At 43.5% G+C, this 12,237-nt stretch overlaps 1 protein-coding gene across 1 annotated transcript; it reads left to right on the top strand.

The window, feature by feature from the left end:
• On the top strand, positions 918-1,436 carry LOC110437276 (nucleolar protein 58-like). Its single transcript, XM_021465663.1, has one exon. It carries the CDS (start codon positions 918-920, stop codon positions 1,434-1,436), a length of 519 nt encoding a protein of 172 aa, XP_021321338.1.

Here is a 12,237-nt window from a genome sequence, read left to right on the forward strand (position 1 = left end):
TGTCATGCTGGGAATGCCAGCTTGGCTTAAGTGGTATGAGAGATAGGTTTGGCATTTTTGGCACCGTTATCAGATTTAGAAAACTAAGTCTACTTTTGGTAATGATGTTAAGAATACCCAACAACCCCCTGCAGAAAGAGACAAACACCAAAGCTCGTGAAATTCTATCAGATAAAACCCTAATTCTAGGTGTTTGGTGCATATTGATCCTTTTCCATGTTTAGTTGATGGTTAAATTTAGCACTTAAGGATCGTCAACAATCCACTGTTTCCCAAAGTCTAAGAGCATTTGGTTCACTTTTGGTCGGCATCTGTAGAGTTTGTTACTCTTGGAGCTTGCTCCTAGCCGGCTAGGCATCGCCCTAGAGCTTGCCAAACTTGTGTGGCAGCCAAGCGAAGTCTGTAACCTCGACCTGAAGCTAAGAAATCACCCCTTCCTCAAGAGGTAACACTCTTGTTGAAGAATGAGGGAAGGACAAGCCTTTGTGGTGAGTCGGTCCTAGTGTGGGCACCTCAACAACGTGGAGTAAGTGTAGCCTTGTGTGGTGACCGCTGAACCACGGGGTAAAACTTTTTGTGCTATTTATGTTCTTATTTACTTGTGTTGTTGAGTTATTCTAGGGTTTGAGCTCGATCTACTGTGTGGGAAATTTAACTGATCTAAGTTTCCCAAAGTCTTTCTTGTTTACTTCTTTAGCTTTCTGTTAAGAGGCCGGCAGTGCCGCCCTATCTTGTGAATCTGATAGTAAGTGAAGTTGTTGAGTTGACAGGCCTATTCACCCCCCCTCTAGGCCATCCTAGACTGCCAGAGATCCTACAAGTGGTATCGAAGCAGGTTACTTCAGTTACGCTTCACCGCTACTCATGAGCCAAAAGGTGGTGGTGTGCTTGTCGAAGATGCTAGCAGCAGTAGTGATATGTCTCTTTCGACAGCAAGTAACACCACCCTCAAGGATGACAAGACCACTGATGTAGAAAGAAAGAAAGAGAGAAGAGTAAGAAGAGAAGCAAAAAGAAAAGCAAAAGAAGAACAGCAAAAGCTCGATGAAAAGATGAAGAGAAAGGAAGAAAGAAGGCGTATACGTGAAGAAAGAGCCAAGAGAAGAGCAGCAAGAACAAAGAAAGAGGAGAAAAAGGCATATGATGTTTCATCAAGTGAACTATCATCTAGTTCAGATGATGGTGATGATGATGCCTCTTACAACATCTCCAAGAAGGACAAGAAGGGCAGCAAGAAGAACTTGGACAATGGCAAAAAGAAGTTTTCAGCTGTATCCTTTAACTATTCTTATTTAACTAACCGTGATCAGAAGTCCTACATCAATGTGCCCACAGGAAAGTTACCTCATTTCGATGGGACTAACTTTGCCAAGTGGAAGCACTTGATGAGGGCCTATCTTATTGCTCTTCACCCCGAACTTTGGGAGATTGTGTGAAGTGGATTACAGCCACCCGAAGACTCAGAGCGTCCAACCAATGATGAGTTAGCTGTTGTCCATCTCAATGGTCAAGCCACAAGCATTCTTCTCAGTGCCTTGGATGGAAATGAATACAACCGAGTGATGAATGTTGATGTGGCAAAACAGATTTGGGATACTTTGCATCTTGCACATGAAGGTGTTGACAAAGAAGAGCAAAGATTGATTTGTTGATGGCAAAGCTCAATAGATTTGTGATAGTTGATGATGAAGGGCCACAAGAAATGTTTGATAGGCTAATGGCACTAGTTGGAAAGATTAGAGGCTACGGTGGTGATGAGCTAGATGATCACAAGGTAGTGAAGGTCATGCTAGAGGCATACTCTCCAAGAAATGAGACCGTAGTGACATTAATTTGAGATAAGAAGAAGTCTGAGCACTTCACACCAAATGATGTGCTTGGTAGATTGTTAACCTTTGACATGCAAAGATAAGAAGAAAATGAAAGAAGAAGGCTAGGGGAGCTACAAGCCAAGTTGGAAGGCATGAAAGTCAAGGATCTAGCTCTCAAGGCAAAGAAATCAAATCAACAAGGCAGCTGCAGCAAATCCAAAAACAGCAAGCAATCACCAACAATCAAGCCCAAGAAAGCAAAGCAAGTGCAAGAAAATGATCCAACCTCTTCCTCCTCAAGTGAAGATGAAAGTGATGGTGATGAATATGAGAAGATCAGTGATGTTGCTTTCTTCATGAGGAAGTACCACAAGGGATTGAAAAAGCAAGGGTATAAAGTTGTACCAAGGAGGTTCTCCAACAAGAAAAAGAGAATGTGCTTTGGATGTGGCAGCACCGAACATCTCATTGCAGCTTGCCCACTTGAAAATAAAGAGAGCACTCACAAACACATCAAGAAGGAAGGAAAATATGAAGGCAAGAAAAACTACAAGAGAAGTGGAGAGGCACACATTGGTCATGAGTGGGATTCAGCTCAAGAGACCTCAAGTGATGAAGATGAGAAGATTGCTACCATGGTTGTCCTCAAGATGTCTTCTTCACCAAGGCTCTTCAACAACATGACCGATGATGATGATAATCCCTCTCCCACTTGCCTCATGGCAAAAGACAAGAAGGTGAAATCAAAATCTACCTTTCTATCACTACCTCACAATGTCTCAAGTAGTGATCTTAGTGATTCGTCTAGTGATGATGATGTCTCTAGTGATGAAGAAATAGATAATATTACAAAAAATCTGGATCCTAAGACTAAACTCTTTATCACCAAGATATTAGAGGAATTAGATGGTGTTCATGCTGAGCTTGATGCTAGAGATAATGATCTTGATGCACAAGAAAAGATCTATGTGTCTTGCAAAGAAGCACTTGTGGTAGAGAGAAGTGAGGTGGCTGACCTAAAGAAATCCTTATCAAAAGAAAAGGAAAGACATGCTCTCACAAAGAAGGAAAATATTGCTCTATTTGAAAAGTATTGTGTCTTAGATAAAAAGCACAAAGAAAAGGAGTTGCAATATGACCTTCTTCGAGAGAGCCACTCACAGCTCACTAGTGCAAAGAATATCTCTAACTTCTCTAGTATTAAAGGTTGTGGTAAATGCTATAATCTTGATTTGAATATGTCTTTCACTAACCTTGCAAACATGGAAGTTATGAGAAAAGAGATCACTAGATTGAATGATCTGCTGAAGACAAAGTGTGAAGGTGCAGCAAGTGGCAAGGAAAATCAACCAAGGAAGTCATCATACAAGGATGGTAGACATCCACACATCAAAGATGGGCTAGGACATATCAAAGGTGGAAAGTACAATGGAAGAAAGATAATCAATGGCTATGAATGTGTCAAATTCATCAGTAAAGGTAAAGTTGGTACAGAACAGCCTGCACAGAAGGTGGCACACAAGTCTCCTCGAGCAGCACAGCCAGCCAAGGCCGGCAGTGCCGCTGTGAAAGGCGGCAGTGCCGCCCCCCACAGAAAAGGGAAGGCTACCAACTTTATCTCTGAATAGATAAAACCAAATAAGAAGGTGTATCAGCCAAAGAAGAAACCCTAGGATATAAAGAAAACCATTTGGGGAACACCAAACAAGTTCTCTCATCAACCAAGAGCATCAGCACAAAGGCAAAGTTTGAGTTCCTGTTTTGTGTTCAAGAACAACAGCAATGGAGTAGTGGTTGCCAAATATATTGGCAGTGAGAGAAACATTTATCTTAATACCTCAATTTGGGTACCTAAGTTTCTTGTAACAAACATGCAAGGCCCCAAGAATGTTTGAGGACGTAAACCAAGAAACTAAATTCGTTTTGAAGGCATACTCCTCCGGTGGGTCAAGTTGGGTGCTTGACAGTGGCTGTACAAATCACATGACCGGAGAAAAGAGTATGTTCTCATCATATTCCCCAACTACAAATTCAAATGAGACAATCATATTTGGTGACAATTTTAAGGGGGAAGTGATTGGCCTTAGTAAGGTAGCTACTACACTTGATCATTCAATCTCAAATGTCTTACATGTAAATCCGTTAGGATACAATTTGTTATCGGTGTCACAATTGTGTGCAGCTGGTTACAATTGTCTCTTTACGGATAAGGGTGTGGAAGTCTCTAGGAGGGAGGATTCCTCTATTGTATTTACAGGTCGTTTGAAGGGCAAACTTTACCTAGTTAATTTCAACAAAAGTAAAGGAAAGCTTGAGACTTGTTTAGTGGCAAAATCTAGCAAGGGCTGGTTGTGGCATCGCCGACTAGCTCATGTTGGGATGAGGAACTTGGCCAAACTTCTAAAAGACAATCACATTCTTGGACTAACCAATGTTGAATTTAAAAAAGACAGGATATGCAGTGCTTGCCAAGCCGGAAAACAAGTAGGCGTACCACACCCACCAAAGAGTATCATGACCACTACACAACCTTTGGAGTTGATTCACTTGGATCTCTTTGGACCGGTTGCTTACCTAAGTCTCAGGGGTAACAAGTATGGCTTAGTAATTGTTGATGATTATTCACGTTTCACTTGGGTGTTCTTTGTGTATGATAAGTCACAGGTACAAGAAAAGGTGAAAATCTTTGTGAGGAGAGCACAAAAGGAATTCGGTCTCCCTATCAAAAAAATGAGAAGTGACAATGGAACCGAATTTAAGAATACTCAAGTAGAAGAGTTTCTTGATGATGAAGGCATAAAACATGAGTTTTCAACTCTATACACCCCGTAGCAAAATGGTGTAGTAGAGAGAAAGAATAGAACGCTCATTGATATGGCAAGAACAATGCTTGATGAATACAAGACCTCTGACATATTTTGGTGTGAGGCTATCAACACCGCTTGCCATGCAATTAATCGTCTCTACCTACACAAGAAGCTCAAGAAGACATCGTATGAACTACTAACTGGTAACAAGCCCAAGGTGTCTTATTTTAGAGTGTTTGGTGTAAGTGTTTCATACTTAACAAAAGAACCAAAACCTCTAAATTTGCAACTAAAGTTGATGAGGGTATTCTCCTTGGCTATGGATCAAATGAACATGCCTACCGCATCTACAACAAAACCTCCGGTAGAGTTGAAGTTGCTGTAGACGTGTCATTTTAAGAATCTAGTGGCTCTCAAGTAGAGCATCTGGATAAAAGTGTTGTAGGAAAGGAAGATCCACCGTGTGATGCAATCAAGCAGTTGGCCACTAGAGAAATCAGGCCATAAGAAGACAAGGAAACTGGAAAGGAGGATCTCCAAGATGATGCTGCAAAGTCTTCCGCTGACACTCTTGATGCAGATATGTAGGCCACACCTACTATCGACCAGCAGGGCGGCGGTGCCTCACATCAGGGCGGCAGTGCCGCCCCTCCCTCTACAGCAACAGAAGCAACACATGTTCAAGGACGTGATCTCTCACCTATTCTTGAACCTGAAGTAGATGTGGAGGCAGAAGATGATCAAGAAGAGGTGGAGCATCCAAGACTACGTCAAACAATTCAAAGAGATCATCCCGTTGATAACATTCTTGGAAGTCTACAAAAGGGAGTGTTGACTAGATCTCATTTAGCAATTTTTTGTCAACATTTTTCTTTTGTCTCTTCTATTGAACCAGATAAGATAGAAAAGGCGTTGGTTGATGAGGATTGGGTCTTGGCTATGCAAGAAGATCTCAACAACTTTGAGAGAAATCAAGTATGGACTCTTGTTGAGAGACCCAATACAAATGTCATTGGTACCAAATGGGTCTTTCGTAATAAGCAAGATGAAAATGGTGTGGTGACAAGAAACAAGGCAAGATTGGTGGCTCAAGGATACACACAAGTTGAAGGATTGGATTTTGATGAGAATTTACACCAGTGGCAAGGCTTGAAGCTATACGAATGCTTTTAGCCTTTGCTGCCCACAATAACTTCAAGCTGCACCAAATGGATGTCAAAAGTGCATTTCGTAACGGTCCCATACAAGAATTAGTGTATGTTGAGCAGCCACCAGGCTTTGAAGATCCCAAGTTTCCAAATCATGTCTACAAACTCCAAAAGGCGCTCTATGGGCTTAAACAAGCACCAAGAGCATGGTATGAATGCCTTAAGGAATTCTTGCTTAAGAAAGGCTTTGAAATAGGCAAAGCTGATTCTACCCTTTTCACTCGCAAAGTTGGCAATGATATATTTGTGTGCCAAATATATGTCGATGACATAATATTTGGTAGTACTAACCAAAGTTTTTGTGAGGAGTTTAGTAGGATCATGACAAAGAGGTTTGAGATGTCCATGATGGGTGTGCTAAAGTTCTTCCTTCGATTTCAAATCAAGCAATTGAAGGAAGGAACTTTCATTAGTCAAACCAAGTACACCCTAGACATGCTGAAGAAGTTTGACATGGAGAAAGCAAAACCAATCAAAACTCCCATGCCAACAAATGGACATCTCGATCTTGATGAGAAAGGAAAAGCCATCGACATCAAGGTATATCGTTCTATGATTGGCTCCCTACTTTATTTGTGTGCATCTAGGCCCGATATAATGCTTAGTGTGTGCATGTGTGCTAGATTTCAAGCTAACCCAAAAGAGTGTCACTTAGTGGCTGTTAAGAGAATCTTGAGATATTTAGTATACACTCCTAACCTTGGCTTGTGGTATCCTAAGGGCTCCAAGTTCAATCTACTTGGCTATTCGGACTCCGATTATGCCGGTTGCAAGGTAGATAGAAAAAGCACTTCGGGAACATGTCAATTCCTTGGACGATCCCTAGTGTCTTGGAGTTCTAAAAAGCAAAATTGTGTAGCCCTTTCCACAGCTGAGGCCGAGTATGTTGCAGTCGGTGCATGTTGTGCTCAACTACTTTGGATGAGGCAAACCCTTTGTGACTTTGGATATCGTTTTACCAAAATCCCACTCTTGTGTGACAATAAAAGTGCCATAAAACTTGCAAACAATCCCATAAGTCATTCAAGAACTAAACACATAGCGGTCCGACATCACTTCTTGAGAGACCATGAAGCCAAAGGAGATATCGAAATTAGCCATGTGACCACCGAAAAGCAACTAGCCGATATCTTCACTAAGCCTCTTGATGAGTCAAGGTTTTGTGCTTTGTGTAATGAGCTGAATATACTTGATTCTCGTAACGTGGTTTGAACTCCAGCACACAACTTGTTTGATTTCGTAGTATGTATATGTAAAAATTTGCGAAAAGTTCAATTATGTCTTTCAAAAGCTCTTAAAAATTTGTCTCAAATATCATCAATATAGTTTGAATGTTTCTCTGTGTCTAGTCATGGTGTTTGAGTTGTATGTGTTCATGTCTAAAGCAATATGGAGAAGTTAAAGTCTATAATCTCTCTGCTATCAAGGAGGGCGGCAGTGCTGCCCTAAGCGGTTCTGGCTGGGCGCACTTGGACAGATACTCTCGGGCCCACTTCTCTTTCCTTCCTATAGTCTGGCCCATGATCTCTCCCTCTCCCCTCTCTTCCTCATTGTGCCGCCCCTCTCTCTGCCTCTTTCCCTCACACACGGCTCTAGGGAAACTCTTCCCATCGCCTCTCTCTCTGCCGTGAGGAAGGAGGAAGGACTGCTGCTCCCTCTCCAAGGGGGGGGGGCATTCTTCTCTCTTCCCCTCAATCCAAGGAAGCAAAGCAAGGTGAAACCCTATCCGATCCCGATCTATGCAATGTCTTCTTTTTGGGCAAAGGTTTCAGTTTCTAGTGGATGGATGATGAAGTAGGAAGAGGTTTAGTGGATGGATTTGAATGGATTTGGTTTCTCTTGATATATTGAACGATGCCCTCCGGCAGTGCCGGAGCTTAAGGTCGACAGTGCCAGCCTTGGCAACTGCCTCACTGCAGTTTCAATATGTTGAAGGGAAGGTGAATCGATTAAAGTTCATAGATTAAATCTATTCTAGTTTGTTTGTCCATCCTCTTTAAGTTTATGCCCATCTAGACCTAGTCTGCTTATGAACTGTCTTAGAGATTGTATGATGGATTGTGGGATAGTTGTAAGATAAGTTAAACAAGCAAGAGGAAGTAGATTACAATCTGTAGAAGTCTGCAGGGCGGCAGTGCTGCCCTACCCTAACCAGCACTGGTTAGGGAATAGCTGAAGATTGTGGTTTAACTCTTCTTGCTTGTCTAACTTGTTTTATAGGTGTCCTACTATCTACCATCTGTACAGTTTCTCATTTGGTTCAACTTTTGGCATAGATGGACCAAGGGAAGCGGAAAATATCCACCAAGCAACAAGTTCGCAGAGGCAGGGGAGAGGCAGCAGCTCTTCTTTGGAGATGATAGAGCAGCAAGGCAGCAGTATATTCAGCAAGAAGAGATGTTGCAGCAGGCAGGGTTCACCATCTCTCCTAGAGGTTGTCCTAGCACTGCCCTGCACATTGTTGAGTTTGATGACAGCTACATGAGGGACAACACTGATGAGTTTGAACTCAAGGCACCAAATGACATAGTGGATCATCCCTTAGTTAATTATGCAGCAAGCTGGAAAGCTGTGGAGGAAGCTAGAGAGATGGATCCCTATGCTCACAGGAAGATAAGTGGTGTTGATTATCGTTTCTGGAATGTTTTTCATTCAAATTTCTATGCCACTGCTATCCTACCAGCTAGAAGGGGTAAGATTTGTGAGATGCATTTCATTGACTTTGATGCTATGCAAGAAAAAAAGGAGCCTGATTTTGATGCTGCAATCAAAGTATGTGATAAGTTTGAGCTTTCCACTCTCATGTCCTTTCAATATAACTAGAATAGGGAGATACTTGCCCAGTTTCATGCTACCTACTTCTGGAATAGAGATGATGATGAGGTGCATTGGATGACAGATGGCACACATTACAGGATTGATTTCCTCACTTTCTGCAGGATATTGGGTTTTGGAAACAACCATATAGCCTACTCTTGAATTCACAATGAGAGAAGGTTTGAGCCACATGAGGTGAGTTTTATGTGGGAGGATCCAACCCAAGTGAACAATAGGAGGACTGGGTTGAAGAGTTTCTATTATGTCATGAACAATCTGATCAGAATGACACTCAACCCAAAAGACAATGCCACTGATTTAAATGGTCATATCACTAATGTGTTGTCCAAATTTCTAGAAGGGGACAAGTTTAATGTCCCAAGGTTCATATGGGTAGAGCTGGCATATGCTATGGATGATGGGAGGCGGGCACTTCCTTATGCTCCTTATCTGATGTTTGTGATTGAGAGGGTGACTGGAGTCAGATATCCTAAGGATTGCTACCACACTGTGTACAACATCAAGAAAACTAAAGGTGGTAAAACAGCCCCACCTCCTACAGTAGAGAGCTCATACCATAGTGAGGGAGGTCCCAGTGTGCCACAGAGGAGAGGTGGAAGGAAGAAGAAGCGCTTTTAGTAGTTGGCAGAATGGGTGAAGGCTATTTTTGGCACTTGCTCTTACATGGCACAAAATCAGTATGATGATAGGATGGAGAGCAGGCATGCAATAAATGCAGCAAGAGAGGTTCAAGGGCTACCTCCTCTTCCACCCGTTGCTCCACCTCCTCAGTTTCCAGATCTTCCTCACCTATCTGACATAAAGTCTGATGAAGAAGAACATGGCAGCTATAAGAGGCACCTGGGGTATGATGATGATCCAGATCTTCAGGAGACACTAGGTAGTGTCTATCGGCAGTTCAGGGATGAGACTAGACAGCAGTGGGCCAGCACTTCAGAGGCTGCTCCTCGTCGTTCCACTCGTGGTTCTCGCTTCACAGCTACTACTCACCGTGGAGGTCGTGCTGTTATTGAGTCCGATGATGAGGAGGAGTGAGTTGGTCTTTCTCTCCTTCTCTTTTCTTTTCTCTTTTTGGTACTTGATGCCAAAGGGGAGAAAATTAGAGAGGCTGGAGGGGGGTCAATTCAATTAAATTAGTTAGTTTTTGTTTCAGATCCGATGAGAGTAGATGTTAGTTGAGAGTTTGAGAGTCGCTCAAAACTCTATTTTATGTAATAATTGCTTCCTACTTCTTTAAGTTGCTTCGGACATGAACATGTACTTGCTGTTTGCACTAAAACTTGTTATGTGCTTATCTCACAAGATTGTGTCTGTGCTGCTTCTAGCTGTCTCTTTGTGCAGAGGCTGGCAGTGCTGCCCTCTGAGGCCGACAGTGCCGCCCTCTGACTCAGTTTTTATTTCTGCGTTGTGTTTTTCTGCCATATGCATACACGTTCTTGTTATGACACTATTTGCAGCACCCCACAGCAGCCATAGATATAGGAGGGATCCCAACAAAGCTAAAAGTATGAAACTTGGTCTTTCAAACCAAGAACGAGGATTCAAGACTCTATTCATACATTTAGGGGGAGGTCCTATGATCATGGCAATGTTTATCTCTGCTTTACTTATATCTTTTGTAAGCTCTAATTGGGTTGTCATCAATCACCAACAAGGGGGAGATTGTAAGTGCAATCAAGCCCATTGTGGGTTTTGCTGTTGATCACCACCGAATTAGGGAACTAATGATCTTTAGTGAGATGACAAGTAGGCAACTAAGAACGGAGGATGTTAAACAGTTTGATGGGTCCCCAATCCAAATTGAAAAGGCTTTTCAAAAGAGGTTTCATGGAAGTTTTGTCTTTGTTTCTATTTATTCCCTGAGTATAGGAAAGGCCGTACTATCAAGAGGGACTCTAGGTTTGTTGATCAAATGTCGAACCAAATGCTCAAATCTTTTGTTTCATCCTCAACCCTCAGTCAAATCAGTTACACTCTCTCTATGTTATCCTGACTGGTTTGACTAGGGCGGCAGTGCCGCCCTCCTTCTGGCCGTTGGAAGACAGGGGTATATATACCCCTCCTACTTGACCACAACGGTTATCTGAGCCATTTACTTCGTCTTCCTTCGTCCTAACCGTTACAGAACACCAGTGCTCACTTCTCTCTCTCTCTCTTCCATTGTTGCATCTCAAGCTCTCAAGCAAATCCATCATTCCAACCATCATTTCTTGAGTTAAAAGGTTGCAAACTTCGATTAGAGAGCAGATCCACTGTTTCCCAAAGTCTAAGAGCATTTGGTTCACGTTTGGTCGGCATCCCTAGAGTTTGTTACTCTTGGAGCTTGCTCCTAGCCGGCTAGGCGTCGCCCTAGAGCTTGCCAAACTTGTGTGGCAGCCAAGGGAAATCTGTAGCCTCAACTTGAAGCTAAGAAATCACCCTTCCTCAAGAGGTAACACTCTTGTTGAAGAATGAGGGAAGGACAAGCCTTTGTGGTGAGTCGGTCCTAGTGTGGGCACCTCAACGTGGAGTAAGTGTAGCCTTGTGTGGCGACTGCTGAACCACGGGGTAAATCTTTTTGTGCTGTTTATGTTCTTATTTACTTGTGTTGTTGAGTTGTTCTAGGGTTTGAGCTCGATCTACTGTGCAACATATCTTCTGCAGGTTTTTGTGTTGGTTCTAGTGTTTACTAACTTGCAAGGAGCTGGGAAATTTAACTGATCTAAGTTTCCCAAAGTCTTTCTTGTTTACTTCTTTAGCTTTCTGTTAAGAGGCAGGCAGTGCCGCCCTGGTAGGCCGGCAGTGCCGCACTGTCCTGTGAATCTGATAGTAAGTGAAGTTTTTGAGTTGACAGGCCTATTCACCCCACCTCTAGGCCATCCTAGAGTGCCAGAGATCCTACAGAGATGTCCGCCCAGACCTGGGACGGCACGTCGAGGGGCTGCAGAAGTCCGGCTGGTTGCAAAGTCTCCGTCTTGTTACACTGACACGTGGTGCATGAACGCACCCAATCCCGGACCAAGGCGCTGTCACCTAGAATATAAAAATCAGCGCGGAGGCGGTGGAGTGTCTTCTGAATGCCCTCATGACCAGCCGAATGGGCTAGAAGAAGAGCTTGATGCCAAAGGTCGCCATGGTCCGAAATGAAGAGATGAGAGCCATGGAGGATGAGGCTGGCCTCCAACCGCCACGGCTCGCCCAGATGTCCTGCCTAGAGACGTTGCAGTAGGAGCTGGGCATCCGGCGCCACAGCTATGGCGCGGTGAATGTCGTCGACGAAGGCGAACGAGGGGCTAGACAGGACATGCACAGCGCCCTACACAGCCGTCCCCTGAGAGCCACCGTCCATGTTGTCCTCGCGGCGGGACAGAGCGTCTGCAGCAATGCTCAGTCGCTCGGGGCGGTACTCCACGTCGAAGTCGAAGCCAAACAATTTACTGATCCACTAGTGCTGGGGAACAGTCGACAGCCGCTGGTCAAGCAAAAATTTGAGACTGTAGTAGTATGAACTAGAAAATGGTGTCCCCACAAGTACGGGCGCCAATGCCGCACGGCTTGAACCAGCCCAATGAGTTCACGCTCAAAGGCCGCCAG

The sequence above is a fragment of the Sorghum bicolor genome, chromosome 7, assembly GCF_000003195.3.
Source record: "Sorghum bicolor cultivar BTx623 chromosome 7, Sorghum_bicolor_NCBIv3, whole genome shotgun sequence".
NCBI lineage: Eukaryota > Viridiplantae > Streptophyta > Magnoliopsida > Poales > Poaceae > Sorghum > Sorghum bicolor.